General features: G+C 42.1%; 1 protein-coding gene across 1 annotated transcript in view; it reads left to right on the forward strand.

Moving 5' to 3' along the window:
• Positions 1-19,127, forward strand: part of ABCC8 (ATP binding cassette subfamily C member 8) — a 124,552-nt gene that overhangs the window by 288 nt on the left and 105,137 nt on the right. The window contains exons 2-3 of the mRNA XM_069073238.1: positions 5,696-5,837; positions 16,182-16,303. Of these exons, the coding sequence (XP_068929339.1) occupies positions 5,696-5,837; positions 16,182-16,303 (264 nt within the window). The remainder of the gene's footprint in view (positions 1-5,695; positions 5,838-16,181; positions 16,304-19,127) is intronic.

Consider the following 19,127-nt stretch of genomic DNA (forward strand, 5'->3'; position numbering starts at 1 on the left):
CTCCGAGACCGTTCTCCTCTGCATCCCTTCGTTCTTCCTGTCTCCCCAGCCCCACTTTTGTGCGCTCCAGCCCCCTTCTCTGTTTGCGTTCTTGTCTCAGCTCCCCTAGCATCCACCCCTCCCTAGACTCCTTTTTCCGGGGCCCTTAACCCCTGAGGGAGCCTAACTTTCATAGGTCCTTGTTCGGCTTCCTTGGTCAACCCCAAACCCTTAACCTTAGAAAGCTCTTCCAGAAGATACATGTTCCTCCCTCTTCCTCCGCGGTTCAGCCCCGTTTTCCCCTCCCTCACCCCCACAGTGCCCCCAGGTAATATTAGTGTGGAGGGTGGGTGGCAGTGAAAGTGGAGGGGGGGGAATGGGAGCTCAGGTTCCCAGGACTGAAAGTGGGGCCACAACCCCGTTCTGTGAGAAGAAACTGGACTCAGAGTGGGCCCAGAGAAGTCCCAGGTAGTCGGCCGCCTTTCTGTTCGCTCTTCCAGTGCTATTCAAGGTCTCCCTCCCCTCCATTCCCTACTTTCCCCACTTCCCAAAGTGCAAGAACTGGCTAAGTCTCAGAGCAGCTCCCAAAAGAGGAGGAAGCTGTTAAGTCCAGCCTCCCCTTCTCCCCAACACTTCATCTCAGCGAGATGTCCTCAGTTCCCTGTTCCACTAAGTTCCCAGGAGCTGGGGGCTTTGGGAAAAGGCAGAAACCTAGACCAAGGAATTCCTGTGCCCTGGGGTACATTACTACTACTTAGATTCAGAGAAACAGTGCTGAACTTGGAGTCAGGAAACCTGAGTTCAAATGCTCACTTTGCCAACAACTAACCCTGTGACCTTGGACCTCTTTTTCCTCATTTGTTGAAAAATGACGATAATAATTAGGGTTAGACTAGTTACCCTCTATGGTTTCTTCCAGCTCTAGATCAATGATCACAAAGTCACTATGCCAGAGGTCAATGGGACCTATGTGTCCATAGATCATTAGCCTCTCATTTTCAAATGGGTTAAATGAGCCTCACAAGTAAAATGACTTACCCAAGTCATTCAAATAAGAAGTGGCATCACCAGAACTTGAGCCATTAAATTGGCTCTCAGTTTAATGGTCTGAGCATTAAGCCATACTGAATGCCTCCTTTTTAACTTTGTACTCGAGCTTAGAGCTAATCCAGATGCCCTGACAGCCTAGCTAGGCCTGGTTTTCAGAATTTAACCAATTGCTGGACAGTTCTGTCTTCAATCAACATATATTTTGGTGGTTGATTTTTTTAAATTTTATTTTAAATTATACTTTTTAGTTCCACATTCTCTCTCTCCCTCCGTAACCTCCCTCACCCATTGAACAGGCAAGAAATATGATGCCCATTATACATATACAGTCATGCAAAATATATTTCCACATTAGCCATGACCCCCCTCCAAAAAAAAAAAGCAAGAAAAACAAAGGAAAAAAATAGCTTTTTATCCAGACTCTGAGTTCATCAGCTCTTTATCAGGGGGTTGATAGCATTTGATATCATGAGTCCTTTGAAGTTGTGGTGGCTCATTGTATTGATCAATTGCTGTCTTGCACAGTTAATTATCCTTATAATTGCTACCATATTGGGCAGATTGTTCTCTTGCTTCTTCTCACTTCACTTTTCATCAGTTCATATAGGTCTTCCAAGTTTTTTCTGAAATCATTCCCTTCCATCACATTCATATACCATTGCTTGTTCAGTCATTCCTCAATTGATGGATGTCTCCTCAGTATGCAGCTCTTTGCTACCACAAAAAGAGCTGCTAAAAATATTTTTGTACATATTTGTATGAATTTGTACATATGAATATGGGTCCTTTTCCTTTGGTCTCCTTGGGGTATAGACTTAGTAGCGTTATTGCTGAGTTAAAGAGTATGTACAGTTTTATAACCCTTTGAATATGGTTCTAAATCAGCACATGTTTTGTGAACAAACACTGAATCAGAATGTAGATGTTCCCCTTTGGAAATGCCATAGCAGGGACTCCTACATAGGGTTAATGTTGAACAAGATCGTTTTTCCAAGCCTGCTTCCATGTAGCAATAGGGCTTCCTGAGTCTACACTCATACTGCATACCCCCATAAAGGTATGCGTTTCCCAGTGCCTGCTCCATAAGTCAGTATCAAGTTTTGCAACATGCCAGGGTGTTTCTGTTATGTTGGGGGTGTCCATGTTCTTTTTAACATCTTGATTTTCAAATAGAAAAGTATGTCCTACAACATTTTTAGAGGGAGAGGAGTGTTACAAAATTGAATAAACATGAGTAGAGTGATGCAGCTCCCTCCTGTTGATAATACACAAGCTTCAGATGTACCATATGTGCAGAGTATGCTAGAGCCAGCTCCAGTGGACTCGAGCCTATAGTTAAATTTTCAGTGTGAACACTTATACCATAGAAATTGGCATATGTTATGGTACAAGTCAAGTCTTCATTCATTGTTTTGTTTATTATCCAGACTTAAGGTAGTTGTGGGATAAAATGTTAATAAGGAAGATTTAACTTAAAAGTGTTATACATATATATGTATAGATATTTGGAGAGCTAGTTGTTAAACATTTACCAACACACTCCTGCATGTGTATGGTACACACATACACACACCTGCTGGTTGAGTATTGGCCCTCAGTAGGTCAGGAAATATAGTCAGCATTTATACTTCTGAGTTGTTTTATTTTTTATTTAGTCTTTGACTTCTGTCTTTATTCAGCTATAACATCATAGATTTAGAACAAGATCATACAACACCCTCATTTTATAGATGAGGAAACTGTGTCACAGAAAAGTTAAATGACCTGTCCAGGTCACCCAGCTTGTAAGCTGTTTTGGAGGGATTTGAATCCAGATCTTCTTGGAAAAAACTAATGATGTTCAGTCTAGAGAAAAGAAGACATAAGGGAGATATGACTATTTTTAAGTATTTGAAATGCTATCAACTGCTTGATGAAAAGTAAAACTAGAGTAACACTGCAATGGTCCTATGATCTCATCACCATGAATATTCCCTCTGTCATTCCAAATTGCAGCCCATCCATGCCTTCTCATCCTATCTTATTCTTGTCCATAGTCTTCTCCAGCTTTCTACTCACTATTTTAGAGACTTTCCCGTAGTTCTTTGTACATTGCATAAGTACCAGTGGGCTGTTCATTTGTTAACCCTTACCCTCCCCACCTGCCTGGATCACCCAATTTTCCAGTCATATATTTCCTCAAAAGCATGCTTTTGTTTAGTGACCAAGCTCCCCCCTCAAACAAAGCACCATCTTTTTGTTTTTTAGCACAATCTTTTTAATGCCAATATTCTTCTGGTAACATTGTATGGTTATAGGTCACTGGAATGCTACAGTCTCCAAAAAACTGAGGTTAAGTCACCCAGATGGCAATTAAGAGATGTGTGGTGGGCTTTAGTAGGTTGCAACACGTTACAGAAGGGTAGTTATAAAGGAGAAGTGGCATAAAGTATGGCACCAAAGAAATGAACAAGCAAAAGAGATAGATTGGTTATGTAGCCAGAATGAGAAATAGAACCAGTGGGTAGCCTAAGTACCCACTGGTATCCATGAAATGTTAAGAGTTTGGAGGAAGATTCCCAAAATATTGGGCACACCCATCCCCTGTGATAAGTTTATTGGAGGACATGGACAGGTCACACAGGACAGACAGGCAGAGATAACTTGTCGTCTATATCAGTGGAAGGAAACATCCATATCAAGAAGATCAGCACTGACAAAACATTTTAGCAAGAACTCTTTATGCCACTCAGAGAACTAGAGGCAATGAATAGAAAATTTGTAGAGGTAGAGTTCAACTCAATATAAGAAAGACTTCCTAACTTCTAGAGGTATCAAAAAACAAGTGATAGGTTGTCTTATGAAGTAGTGAATTCCCCAATGCCAGAAATGTTCCAATGGAAGCTAGATGACCTCTTATCAGAAATATTGTAGGAGGCATTCCTATTCAAGTACAGGTTTGACTACATGCCATCTGAGTCCCCTCCAACTCTGAAATTCTGTGAATAAGCACCCTTACCAAGCAGCTAAAAACTAAGACTAAATCCAAACCTTGATTTACATACCAGAGGAGGTTGAATCCCTTTCCTGGCAGGGAAATTTGGTAAGAATAAGAAAAAGAATAAACTAAACATACATACCAAAAAAAAAACCCATTCAGCACATAGATTCTGTGTGAGTAATGTCATCTTCTAGACCCTATGTTCAATACTAAGTGTCTCTTCATACCCTGCCACCTTCTAGCCATTCTTATCTTTCTTAGAAATGTCTCTTCCCCTAATGTCTCCCCCACTTCCAATCCTTCCAAGAGGATTTGAAGCTTCTTTCTAGTATAAAGGAAGGATTCCAGGACTTAGAGTCCAAAGATTTGAATTCAAGCCCCAATTCTGACATATGCTGGAGTTACTTAACCTGGCTAGGCCTCAATTTTCCCATCTGTAAAATGTGATAATAATATTTGTACTACTTCCTTCACCAGAGTGTTATGAGAAAAGTGAAATTTGAAATATTGTTATATCAGGGAGCCCCATATGAGAGAACAACAGGTCTTCAATGTTCACAGAATCAAAATGTCAGAACATAAAACATAATAGGGACATGGGAACATAGAATTATAGAATGTTGGAGCTAGAAGAAACTAAAATTTAGAACATATAATGTAATACCTAGAACTGAGAACCTAGAATGGCAGAACTAGAAGGGACCTTCAAAACCATTGAGTCCAGTTCCATTAAACTGAGAATTAAAGACAAGTGACTTACTCAAGAGTTGTGTGGCAAAGACATTATTCAAACCCAAGGTTCCAAACTCTGGTTCTATGACTCTGCCTGTCCAGACTATTTCCTTGTACTGAATTTTGATAAAGCACTTAGCACAGCGTCCAGCACATAGTAAGTGCTATATGACTATTAGCAATGGTGATGATGGTGATGGTGGTGGTGGTGATGGTGGTGACTGATAGTGGTGGTGGTGACCTTTAAAAGCATCTCTCACAGCACTGATACACAGGAAAGTGTATCAGTGGAAGCCTTAGAATCAGAAGGCCCAGATCCAAGTTCTGTCTCTAACATCCTGTCTGTGTGAGTCTATGCAAGTTGCATCATTTCTAAGGGCCTCCAGGCAGCTCCCTAAGACTATAAGTTACATAACAGTCACCAATCTGCATTGCTAGAGGACGTCCCTTCGGTGGACAATTCCTTATCTTAATGAAATCATCAGTTTCAGTCAATAAATTCATACAAACATGCATTTACCACTAATTGAATCAACGTGCCATTGTTAGGGCAGCTGCATGATGAACTGGATAGCACACTAGACCCTAAGTCAAGATAGAACTGAGTTCAAATGTGGACTCAGAAATTTACTGGGTACTTTTCTAGTTTATTAGCCCTCAGCTTCCTCATCTGTAAAATGGACATAATTATAATACCTACCTGTCAGGATCACTGTGAGAATAAAATGAGATACTTGTAAAGCAGTTTGCAAACCTTAAAGAGCCTGCTTATTAAGTACCTACTATGGGCTGGGTGCTGTGCTTGGACTGGTGATATTAGAACAAGAGTTTCTGCCCTCAAAGAGCTTATCTTCGAATTCACTTACATCCACATGAACATTTGTGCACTGATCTATGTGAAACCATACCTTCGCCATTTCTGGAGTGTGTGACTGAGCTGTTCATTCTCTTCAGGATGGGGCAGCCAGAGTGCAAAAGTTCACATCCATCACAGCACATGGCTTCATTTCCCTGGCCACAACCTTCGCTGGATCCTGACCTTCATACTGCTCTTTGTCCTCGTGTGTGAGATTGCAGAGGGCGTCCTGTCAGATGGGTAAGTGGAGCCTCCTTGTGGCAGAGAATTATTTCAACGACTTGGACAGGTGTCCTGGGGGTTCATCGGATCACAGCTCACTGACTCCTCCTTTCTCCCTCCTTCTTTCTTCTGGAGTGGGAGGAGAGGGAGAGGTATTGGATAAAGTACCAGACTCTTCAGGGAAACTTGGGTTCAGGTCTTCCTTCTGACACGTATTAGCTGTGTGACCATAAGCAAGTCAGTTAATTTCTCTGAACTTCAATTTCTGTATCTGAAAAATGGGAATGATAAAACATGTAACCCCTACCTCATAGGTGTGAAGAACAAATGAGATACTGTATGGAAAGCACTTTGAAATCATCAAAAATCTACTATTATATATCAAATAATCAATCTCTTGTGTATTGACCCAATCACAGATAAGCAATGTGGTGTGGTGGAAACAGGGCTGTACTAGACCAGAAGACCAAAATTCTTAGGCTTTTGTGCTTGGATTTTCCTCTATCCAGATGGGGATGAGATAGTCACCCAAATCTTCTACTGGACATAAATCCAAGTCTATGAAAGTCTATGATTCTAGCTGGGAGTCTTCTCCAGCTTACTTGGAAGCAAGTTCTTTGCCCTTTTTGGGTTAAAGCATCCTCCTCTGTAAAATGATGGAGTTGGACCAGAAGGTCTCTGATTCACTTTGTTGTTTTATTATATTTCCAATGATTACGCTACACATACACACACATACGTATGCATGCACCTCTCCCTAGTAACAAATAATTACAGTCAAAACAAATGAACACCCTGGCCATATGTGACAAAATATGTTTCATGGCTTACCTCTAGTCCACCAACTCTCTATCTACCAGGAGGGATTTTGGGGGAGGGTCTTCTTTATCACCAATCTTATCAGTCCACTGGAATAATAACTGGCCACCTGCTCTTATTTTCAATGTGTTGTATGACTGATGATCACATGGAGCAGCTGACATGTCAGAACCTAACAGAGTTCAGCAGGTGGTCATTGGCTCAGGGCTGGGGTAAATAGCCATTTGTAGTAGCTAGGATTGTCACTTAAGTTCTTTCCACTCATCTTCCTGAACCTTTTACCGTGGGCTTGGCCCTTCTTTGCAAGACTGGGATAAGGGAACATAATGCACCTGGGAGGAAAGTTGATTGCACCCTAAAATTACTGGGAAGTGGCTTTTGACCCCTTGGCCCTGTATCCTGGAATCAACTGCTTCAAGCTGATTCTCAGATTAACAGAAGTCCTGAACGCCAGCAATGGTGTGGCTGTTATCAATGTCTGTGACTTTGGGAAAGTAGACAAAACCTTCTGTGACCAAGTTTTCTGAATTGAGAAAAGCCCTCATGATCATCCTCTTTCTTTGGAAGTAGAGAAGATGAAGACTGTGCTGTAGGGTAGATGTTTCAGTAATAGAAACTCCCTAGCTTTAGGTGGGTACAGAGTCATATTGTGTTCATTTAACAAACACTTACTGAGTACTCATTGTATTGAGGCTCCTGTACTAGCAGCTATGGCAGGACCGAAGATGAATCACAGATAGTGTCCACCCTCTGAGTCTTTACACTGTGGTAGAGACATGTTAGAACACAAGGCAGACTATGATCTGTGCTATTGGAGGAGCCATTCTGGAGGCCTCAGCCATGGGCATACATGTGTGCCAATGCACAGACAACCTCACTGGCTGCCTCAGCTCTCTATCAAGAAGCAATCCTGCTGGTCCTGAAGAGGTTTCCTGGCTCTACCATCTGGGACAAACTCTCTGATAACAGATGCCTACTAAGTGCTAAGAGCACTAGCTGGGAACAGTCTCCTCCACTCTACCCTCTCTAGAGTTAAAACTTCCTCTTGGCAAAGTCAGGACCTCTGGGAAGCAGCTCTTCCTGGGAATAGTGAGATCTTCAGAGCTTCCAAGAACCCCTCAGGCTACGAGAATAATGAATTCATCGAGTTTCCCTTATTAATGTAACTCCCCAAGACAATCATAGAAACTTGGAACCTCAGAGTCAGGCAGTATCTTGGGCTATCTAACCAAATCTCTTACTGAGTAGGAATGCCTCCTTACAAATTCCCCCAAGAAATGTTCATCTAGAGAGAAGAGATAAGGAAGAACCAGAAGCAAATGAACATAGTAGTGTTTGATAAACCAAAGAAGCTCCATGATTCTATAACCTGAACATGAACTACTGGGCTAAGGATATCCTATTAGACAAAAACTACTGAGAAAATTGGAGAGAGAATTGTGGGAAATTAGATACAGACCAACATCTTATACCACATAGTAGAAGAAACTCCAAGGGAATCTGTAATCTAAATATAAAAGAGTACATTGTTTTAATGGGAAGAGAATGGAGGAAGGAAGTGACAGTGTTATGAAAAATAACATCAATAAGGCATTTTTTAATGGCCATCTGCTTCTCCTTGAAGACCTCCATTGAGCAGAAACTCACCTCCTCCTGAGTCATTAAAGTTTTAGTCAGATCTAATTGGGGTGGCTAGATGTACAGTGAATAGAGCATTGGCTCTGGAGGCAGAAGGATTTGAGTTCAAATCCAGCCTCAACACAAAAACTAGCTATGTGACCTTGCACAAGTCACTTAAACCAATTACCCTCCAAAAAGCAAAAAAAAAAAAAATCTAATTGCTGGGATTTTTTCATGCATTGTGCAACTCTGCATCTCTTCAGCCTCCACCCATGGCCTCTGTTTTTGCTTCCTGTGCCTGGTAGAACAACTTTAATCCTACTTTATGACCTCCTTTCAAATACACAAAGGTAGCTAATACATTCCTCCTAGGTAGCATAATTCCTTCAACTGATTCTCATAAGGCATAGTCTTCAGTCCTGACCTTCCTTTGGGTTTTTTCCAACTTATACCAGAATCCTTATTTAAATATGGCATTCAGAAATAAGCACAGAACTCAACCTATGATCTCACCAAGGCAGAGTACCCTTGGACCATCAGTCAATCAATAAGCATTATTTAGTGACTTCTGTGTGTCGTAGACACTAGGGATGCAAAGAAAAAAAGAAAGAATTCCCTACCCTCAGGAAGCTTGAGTTCTATCAGGGAAGTAACATGTACAGATAGAAGTCAATACAAAATGTATTGGTTCTTTTAGTTCCTTCATCTGTAAAGTGAGGGGTGGGATTAGAAAGCCTCTGAAATCCCTCTGTATCCATAACCCTAACCCTATAAATACAAAGTAATTTAGGCACCAGTAGCTGGTAGGGCAGAGGGGGTCTGGAAAGCCTTTATATAAGAGGTGAGACTTGAGCTGAGCTTTGAAAGGAGGCAGAAATGAGAAGGGAATGTATTCAAGTCATGGGGGACAGTGTATGCAAGCACAAAGATATGGGAGATAGAATGGCACATGTGAGCAATAGCAAGAAAGCCAGTCTGGCATAAAGGAGAGTGATATAAAATAATACTGGAAAGGTGGACTAGAGTCAGGTTGTGATGGGCTTTCAGTACCTAACAGAGGAGTTTGTATTTTAAACCAGAGGCAATAGGGGCAGCTAGGTGGTGCACTGGATAGATTTTCAGGCCTAGAGTCAGGAGGACCTGAGTTCAGACACTTATTAGCTATGTCACCCTAAACAAGTTGTTTGCCTCAGTCTTCATCTATAAAATGAGATAGAGAAGGAAATGGCAAACCAAACCAGGATCTCTGCCAAGAAAACCCCAGATGGGGTCATGAAGAGTCAGACCCAACTAAAAATGACTGAACAACTGAAAAAAGGGATTCACTGGGAACAGAGGAGTGATGTGGTCAAGCCAGTGTTTTAGGAATATCACTTTAGCAACTACATGAAGACTCTATTGAAGAGAAGAGAGGCTAGGGGCAAAGAGATCAATAGCCCAGGGGGAGGTGGTGAGGGCCTGAACTAGCTAGTAGATGTGTGAGTGGACAGAAGGGGACAGATGTGAGAGATGCTTTGATAGTAGAATTAACAAGACTAGGCACCTGATTGGATATGGGGGGGGGGGGCGGCGCAAGGGTGATTGAAGAGTCAGAGACAACTCCCAACTCTCAAACCTGTGCTCAAGGGTAAGGAATTGTTCATTTTTGTGTTTTTATAGCAAGTGCCTGCCACACAGAAGTCACTCATAAATGCTTATTGATTTGAAGGAAGGCAGTGCCCTCAAAAGAAATAGGGAAATTGAGAAGAAGGATGGGTTCAGGGGTGATGGAAGGAACGAGGTCTAGAGGGAGATAATGGGTGCAATTTTGAATAATGATGAGTTTAATATGTCTACCGAACATCCAGTGAAAATATTTAATAGGCAGTTGGTGATGCAGGTCAAAAATTCAGGTAAGAAACTGGGGCTAGCTATATAAATCTGAGTATCTTATGCATAGAGACAATAATTGAACCCATGGGAGCTGATGGCACCATTCTGTACACCATACTTATATTAATGTATCTTAAAATTGCCTCAGCCAGTATAGTGAAAAGATGATAGCTTTATGATAACACAGTCTGAGACATCATATTGAATGCATATCCAAGAAGATTCGGGGTACCTGAGCCAACTGCCAGTATCTCCCCCTCTCCCGCTGGCTGGCAGCTCTTGTTGTTTACTTGGCTACGTTGGAAATCCTGACCTTTCTGACTTAAAAAGATGTCTTCTCTGAAGAAGAATTAGATCCCCATTATGAATTATTGTTATCCAATAATAACAAGTCATTATTGAATGTCTCAAAGGCTTTATGCCCAGCCCTGTACTTGGGCATATAAAAGGGGAAAAAGTCCCAGTTTCTTTGCTTGTTCTTATCTCTAGACTTTGATTGGATCTTCCTGGGAATGGTGCTTTCCCCAGAGTCCTGGAGCTTTATTTATTCAATCAATAAATAAACATTTATTGAAGAAGCAACTATGTGCCAGGCACTATGCTAGGCACTGGGAGTACAAATAAAAAGGAAGATGATGTCTGCCCTCAAGAGCTTATAGTCTAAAAGGCATATACAACATATGAGGCAATGATGGCCTTGCAAAGGAATTTTGATCTGGGCAGTCACAGGGATTGGGAATGGGGCCATGAAGCAACAGACTGACATGCTTTTCTTGTAGCAATGGGATCCCAGAGAAAGAACAAGAGGTAGAAATGGGCTACACCTACCGGCAGTGTAGAAGACAAGATGCCTACATTGGGAAGGCCATGTTCTGCTGATAAGATGACTGGATAAGATGGGATGCATGGTCCAGGGCTGACTAGATATGGTAGGCTGTCAAAGTATTTTGTAAGTGTAATGGGCCTTGCAGTTATAAAGTGTTATATACATCATCATCTCTTATTAGTACTGCTATTTCTCTGAAGAGATAGCAGCAGCCTCTGGAAAAGAAGAGGGATGGGGCCAGAAATTAAATCCATGATGATTTAGGAATTAAGAAAAGCAGGGTAGTGTATGTGTAAAATCATCAGACCTTAGAGCCCTGTTAGGGGCCAGAAGGAGGACACAGGAACCTGGAAACATAATTCACTATAGTGCTAAGTATCTTAGACTCTGTATGAAGCAACTCTATCCTCCTGAAGGTCTAGAGACAGGAGTCAAAAATAAAAGGGTAGTTCGGTTAGCTCTGACCCAAGTGACAGCTGTGGGAAGGCAGAGTCATCAATCATAGGTGTCTAGTACCCAATTAGACTCTGGGCAAAGCTTCTTTTCCTTTCCCTCTGACCTCACCTCTCTCATCTTTCCTGGAACCTGATTTTATATCCTGGGTCCTTTTCCTGATCTCAGCTGGATGTCAGTTAATCCCTGCTCAGATGTTAATTGGTATTTAAAAAGTTGGCATTATTAATATATTTAAGTTGTTGACTTGTAACTAAATTGTTAACTTGATCATTGTGAAGGTATTGCTTTCTATAGACTAGAGTGCCTGGATAATAGAAGCAGGATTTTCCTCTCAATGAGAGAGAATTCACAACAGATGAAGAAGAATTCAAAGAAATTATTAGAAACTATTTCCACCAAATATTTTCCCCAAAACCTGATGAATGAAATGAATGAATACTTTTGGGGGCGCTTTTTTGGAGGGGGGAAGGCAGGGCAATTGGGGTTAAGTGACTTACCCATGGTCACATGGCTAGTATTAAGTGTCTGAGGTCGGATTTGAACTCAGGTCCTCCTGACTCCAGGGTTGTGGCTCTGTTCACTGTGCCACTTAGCTGCCCCCAGATAAATACTTATGAAAATACATACAGAACAAGAAATAAAGTAGAAAGCCTTGTCTAAGAGTCACACTCTCAGAGCCTGCCCTCTATAGTAAGTAGATAGACCAACTATTCCATCTCTTCCAGTTCCTCTCAGGTAGATGTAGGCTGGGCCATCACCAGTCATCCTGACCTCTATCTTGTCACTAGACTCCGATGACTCTGGGGGAGAGAGGGAGGCTGGTGACTCTACACATTTCTGCCTCACTTAAATCCAATTCATTTGGGAGTCAAGACATCACCCTTTGATGCTATTGGTCGTCTTGGAGAATGAAGGACAAACAGTAGTTGGAGACTAAGTGAGGGCTTTATCCAGGAACCTCACATTCCTTAGAACTCATAGGAAAGACTTGTACCTGCAAGTATGAATGGATATGTTTTGGAAGAAGACGGCTTAGATAACTTCAGTTTTCTTTTAATGTTAAGATTCTGAGACTCACCAAGTCTGCATGTTTGTGGCAGGTGGGGGTGGTTTTCGTAACAGAGTGAAGGCCAGTTTGGCTGAACCACAGAGTGAGGGCAGGGGAGTAATGTATGATACTGGAAAGTTAGGCTGGGACAGGTTGTAAAAGACTGCAAAATCCCAAAAGGCTTTTCATATTCAGTCCTAGAGTGAACATAGGGCCCCTGGAGCTTGTTGAACAGGAATGTGACATGGTCATATCTGCACTGAAGAAAAATCATTCTGGCAACTGTGCAAAGGATGGATTGTAATTAGGAGAGACATGAGAAAGGGAAACCAATTAATAGCTGCTAACAATAATAGCTAGCATTTATACAGTGCTCTAAGGTTGCAAAACACTTCACAAATATCTCACTGATCCTCACAACAAACCAGAGAGGCAAGTATTATTATTATCTTTATTATTACTGGGTGAGGAAACTGAGGCAGACAGAAGTTAAGGGACTTGCCTAGTGTTGCACAACTAGTAAATGTCCAGGGCCAAATTTGAACTCAAGTCTTCCTGACTCCAAGTCCATAGCTCTATCCACGACACCACCTAATTAGGCAGCAATTAGGAGACCATTGCAATAGCCTAGCAAGAGGTAATGAGAACCTGAACTAGGTAAATGAGTAGCTATGAGAAATGGTGTTGGATGTGAGAGATGTTGTGGATGACAAATGACAAGATTTGACAATTGATTGGGTAAGTGAGGTGAGGAAGACTAGGGACAGGAGGATAAAGATGAGGTTATGAATCTAAGGGCAGTTGAGTGGCATACCTGGGCTTGGAATCAGTAAGGCTCATCTTCCTGAGTTCAAATCCAAGCTCAGACACTTACTAGCTGTGTGACCCTGGACAAGTAATTTAACCCTGTTGGTCTCAGTTCCCTTATCTGTACAATGAACTGGAGAGGGAAATAGCAAGCCACTCCAGTATCTTTGCCAAGAAAACTCCAAATGGGGTCGCAAAGGGTTAAACATGACTGAAATATCTGAACAATATGAACCTAGGAGAAGAGTGGTTCCTTCAACAGAAATTGGGCAGTTGGGAAGAGTAGTGGGCTTTCCAGAGGGCAGGGAGAATAAAATTTGGCTTGGAGTATGTTGAGTTTGAGATGCCTATGGGACATCCAATTTGACATGTTTAATAGGCCATTGATAATGTGGGACTGAAGCTCAGGAGGGAATCTGGGACTGGATTTGTGGCTCTGGAAGTCATCTGCACAGAGATGATAATTAAACCAATGGAAGTTAATGAAGTTACCAAAAGAGAAAATAGAGAGAAGAGAAGGAAGAGAAGGAGAGGAGAGGAGAGGGAGACGAGAGGGAGACGAGAGGAGACGAGAGGGAGAGAAAGAGGGAGAGGGAAAGAGGGAAAGGAGGGGAGAGGAGAGGAGAGGAGAGGAGAGGAGAGGAGGGACCCTAGGCCAGAACCTTGGAAAACACCCATAGTTAGGTGGCATGATATGGATGAGGAGCCAGCAAAGGAGACTGAGGAGTGGTTAAACATCACAACAGCACCTCTGGGCATTTGATAACTACTAATACAACTATGTTTGAGACCTCATCTCTAGTCAATCTCTAAAAGGTACATTTGCTTATTCATGGCTTCTCAGATCCTTTGCAGTAACCCCATGTCCCTTTTCCCTTCTGGCTCACAGGTTGGAAACCAATGGACAATACTATCTGCCTTTGCTAGGGAGTTGAGGAATGGGAAAAGAAGCTAATGGGGAGAGGGGGTGTAAGCTGATGAGACCCCTCCTCAGTTGTATTACTATAACTTCTCTTCTTTCACCATACAGCCTTTCCCCATTCATACCCCATCCTGGCATGTGACAATCTCCACTGATCCTACTTACCTGTTCCAAGTATCACTGACCAATTAGTCATGGCTCTCAAAAGTGAAATATTTGCCCCTTGTAGTTGTCAGCTGATAACTATAGTGTTAGCTGATAATTAGGGTGCTAGCTGATAATTAAGGTGTTAGCTAATAACAGCTTAAGTTATGACCTCTGGTGAGTGGGGGGATGCTGAAAAGCACTGCTTTCCTGTGTATCCCAGACAACAGAAGGTTGTGGGGTAGGGAGGGAAGGGGAAGGAAGTGAATAAGGAAAGTTTTGTGAATCAGCTCTGAAAAATTCCTTGCCTCTAAGCCTTGACCTAGCCTATTGTTGTCATCACACAGATCTGTCATTAATCTGGCTCAGGCTAGGAGGTTTATGTCTGCTACTTGAACTTATCAAACCATTCAGGTCAGAGGAATTTAGCTTCTGATAAAAAAAAATGGTTCTCCTGGTCCACTGATCTCATGGCTGCAATCAAGACTAATGCCCCAGTCCTAGATTCCCCAGGTTAGGAGGGAGGGAGGGACATTCTTCACTTTTCTCCAGGCTTCACGCCTGACTCCTTTCTATAGGACTTTGTATCTTCACACCCAACTTCCCTTCGGTTTTCAGCTTCCTTTCATATGTTGTCTTCCCCCATTAGAATGTAAGTTCTTTGAGGACAGGGATTGTCTTTCTGTTTATATTTGTATTCTCAGCACTTACTGCAGTGTCCGGCATATAGTAAGCATTTAATAAATGCTTGTTGACTTGACTTACTTAATTTCAAAGTAACTTGTGACCTGGGCCCACCTAGATTCAAGTTCTGTGATTGAAGACCTTGGTTCAATGGATTGGGGAATAGACTTGAAATCAGGAAGACCTGAGTTCAAATCCTGCCTCAGGCAGATATTAGCTGGGTAACCCTGGGTAAATCACTATTCACTCTGAACCTCAGTTTTCTCATCTGTAAAATGGAAGCAATAATACCTGTTGTACCTGCCCCATAAGGTTGTTGTAAGGTTCAAGTGAAGTCATGTATATGCCGTGCTTTTCTAACCTCACCATGGAAAGGCTGGGGAAACCATGGAAAATGACATATATGTCAATTCTCAACTTTCTCAGGCTGTTTTAAAGAAAAATAATTCTTACAAACAAAATAAAGTGCTTTGCAAATGTATTTTTCCTTATTAGAGCTTTTATTTTTGTTTTCCCATCACTTTCATTTCTGAATACATCTCTCCTTGCCAGTCCTTGCCTCAGGTCTACATTTGGTCAAGTCAACAAGCATGATAAGATCTTATTATGTGCCAGTCTTTGTGCTAAGTGCCTGGGAATGCAAATACCAACAGAAAGAGTCATCCCTGCCCTCAAGGAGCTTACAATAGGACAAGACCAAGTTATAATATTCCGCACTTGCAAAGAAGTTGGCCCAGTCTCAGTGGCCCTCATTTTCCCCCCTCTCTTAGCCCTATCTCCAAACACCACCAATTTTGAGAAATTGTCCAGTGCAAACCCTAAGAAAGCATTGAGTTTGGTGACAGGCTATGGCATTCAATGTCTCTGTGTGTACAGGATGGCTTCCAAAGTCCTCCTAGTATCTGCCACATGAGACTAGTCCAACAATTTCTCTCTCTCTCTCTCTCTCTCTCTCTCTCTCTCTCTCTCTCTCTCTCTCTCTCTCTCTCTCTCTCTCTCTCTCTGTCTCTCTCTGTCTCTCTCTCTGTCTCTCTCTCTGTCTCTCTGTCTCTCTCTCTGTCTCTCTCTCTCTGTCTCTCTCTCTCTGTGTCTCTCTCTGTCTCTCTGTATCTCTCTGTGTGTGTCTCTCTCTCTGTGTCTCTCTCTGTCTCTCTCCTCCCGCAGGGTGGCCGATTCCCGTCATCTGCACCTGTACATGCCTGCCGGGATGGCGTTTTTGGCAGCTATCACCTCTGTCGTCTACTATCACAACATTGAGACCTCCAACTTTCCCAAGCTGCTGATTGGTAAGTGACCAGTCTCTGGTTTCCCTCTGTGTCCATCGTCAGCTGACAGTGGCCAATCACAGACATTAGAGAAGAGATTATAGTAGTGCATGGGAAGTTGAATTAGATGGTCCTAGAGGTCATTTTCACCTCTGTGAATCTAGCATCTAGATCCTCTCTATACACCCCCTGTTGGGCTCTGGTGTTGCTGTTTAGAGTGTCCAGGCTGTGTGTCTGGGATTCAGACTGTATCTGGTTCAGCCTGTGTACCTGGGGTTGAGCATAACTACTCCCTGTAATTATGAGGTGAGGCTAGGTGCCCATATAAAGTCCAGAGTCCCCATCCCTCTCTCCCTGCTCAGCCCTGCATTTTGGCAGTCTAGGAGGTGACAGTGAATACAGGTGAGGGGAACAGGGATACAGATCCACATCTGAAGCATGTGGTACACTGGGAAGAGTGCTGGATTTGGAGGGAGAGAACATGGATTCAAATCCTGGCTTTTCCACTTGCTATCTGTTTGACCCTGGACAGCTATTATGTTTGACTCCAGACCTCCTGTGGCCCATCAGGGCTTTGGACTGTGAATCTATGATCAGAAGGAGGCAAAAGAGAAGGATGTGGTAGGAGTGGGGTGAGCATAAAAGGAGGGATGTGGAAAAAATGATTCAAATATAGTAACACTAATTTACATTTGTATGGTAATTTAGAGTTACACAGACTTGTTTACACATGGTATCTCATTTGAGACAGGAAATAGCAGCTCAAGTTATTAAAGTTTTCTATAAGGACGGGAGTGGCTGTTATTATTAATTTGTTACTTCAGGTATCTCTCATTTATTGTGTGTGTATATGTCCATTAGTGCTGCGGATTGCTCTATGACCTGATGGGTTGCTTTCAAGAGATGCTGTGGCTGAAAAATTCATCCTACTTACCATGTTACCTTCCCAGTTATTGAGTCCTGGTACACATCCCTTCCTTTCACAGCTCTGAGTTACCTCACTGAAGTGTAGGCAACAAGTACCGTGTTTCCCCGATAATAAGACCTATCCCGAAAATAAGCCCTCCCCTTACTGTGTAAGATTCCTCTAAAATAAGCCCTCCCCCGAAAATAAGCCCTATTGAGATTGCTACTGTAGTGAAGGTGATCCCCTGCGCTACACGCTACATTACGGTACCCTCTGTATGCACCGTCCCCCCCCCCCAGGTGAAACACATGCCACGCTCCGAGCTGCATCCAATCAGAGCTGCAGCAGTGAGCGCGTCATCCTGTTCTTCCCCAGTGATTTGCTTGCTGGCGCCATTGAGAGCAGTGCCGCGGAGGAGAGCTGAGGCAGGACAACATAAGTCCTCCCCTGAAAATAAGCCCTCTGGTGTTTTTCTGTCCAAAAAAAATAATAAGACAGTGTCTTATTATCAGGGAAACACGGTAGCATGGTACATTGGAAGAGAGTGCTGGGTTTTGAGTCAGAAGATCTGAGTGTGAATCTTGGTTCTGTGACCTTGAACAAGTCACTTAATTTCTTGGCCTCATTCTCTTCATATACAAAATGAGAGGGTCAGACTACATGATTTTCACTTTCCCTTCCAGATCTAATTCTATGATATTGATTCTTTCTCCCCATTTCACAGACTGGAAAATCTGAGATACAAAGATCTGAGAGCCTATTATAGGATTACATGATCTGTTTATTTCCCAGTCTGGGACTCTTTATTTTAAACTGAATAATCTCACTTTGACAGGACTTCAAAGACCATCTTTTCTAGCCCATATGTTGTCAGGAATCCTTTTTGCAAACTCCCCCTAAAATGGTCATCCAGCCTTCACTTGAAGAATTCTGAGGCGGGATCCAAAAGAGGGCTGGATTTGGAAGGAGATAACATGAGTTAAAATCCTGTCTCCTCCACCTGCCATCTACTTGACTTTAAGCAAAAGTTCTAATTGTTAGAAGTTTGTCCTTCCATAAGACTAAGCGAGCCTCTCTAACTTCCATCCACTGTTCTTAGTTCTGCCTTCTGAGGTTGAGCCAAACAGGTCTGGTACCACCTTTACAGAAGGGACAGACATTAGAATACTTGATGATAGTTATAATATCATTCTCCCTACCTCCCAAGTCCCTGTCCCTTTGGATTAAAAAACATGACATGATCCTGAGGGTTTTTCCCATCCTAGTCACCCTCTTCTGGGTGTCCTTCAGTTTATACTGTCCTCCTTAAATATGGCAGCTAGAACTAAACCACAATTCAGTGTCATGTCTGAATAATGCTACAAACATAGTCTGATGAGGGTCAGAGGACAGCAGAATGGTCACCACCTTTATGTAGCATGTGTGTATGTATCTATGTGTATATATGTATATATGTAGTATGTAGCATACAGGGATGTGCTGGAACCAACTTGAAGGGGCTCATGAAATTGGCAAAAATACAAACACAAATGGGCTTAATTTATTGTTTTCTTGGTTACCTAGGCCAGCAGTGCTAAAATGAAATAGAAATGGACGTCTATCAAACGGACATCCAAAACACAAGCTAACATTATCTATGTTGTATTATATTTTTATTTATTTCATTAAGCATTTCCCAATTGCATTTTAATCTGTCTTGGTGGTACTTGGGAGTTTTGCACCTCCAGTGAAGACTTAAGAAAGTGATGGAGAAAATGTTAATAATGAAAAATTAAACTTAAAAATGTTTTGTCTGCTTTTTTTGGAGAGTCAGTTGTTAAACACTTGTCAGAACTCCCCTACAAATGATACATATATGTAATATAGATACTATAGGTATACAGGTAACATGTGATATGGATATATTATTATGCATATTATACAAGATATATGCAATAC

The sequence above is a fragment of the Petaurus breviceps genome, unplaced genomic scaffold (genome assembly GCF_028583685.1).
Source record: "Petaurus breviceps papuanus isolate PSGF00001 unplaced genomic scaffold, PetGlider_PUasm1.0 140, whole genome shotgun sequence".
NCBI classification, from domain to species: domain Eukaryota; kingdom Metazoa; phylum Chordata; class Mammalia; order Diprotodontia; family Petauridae; genus Petaurus; species Petaurus breviceps.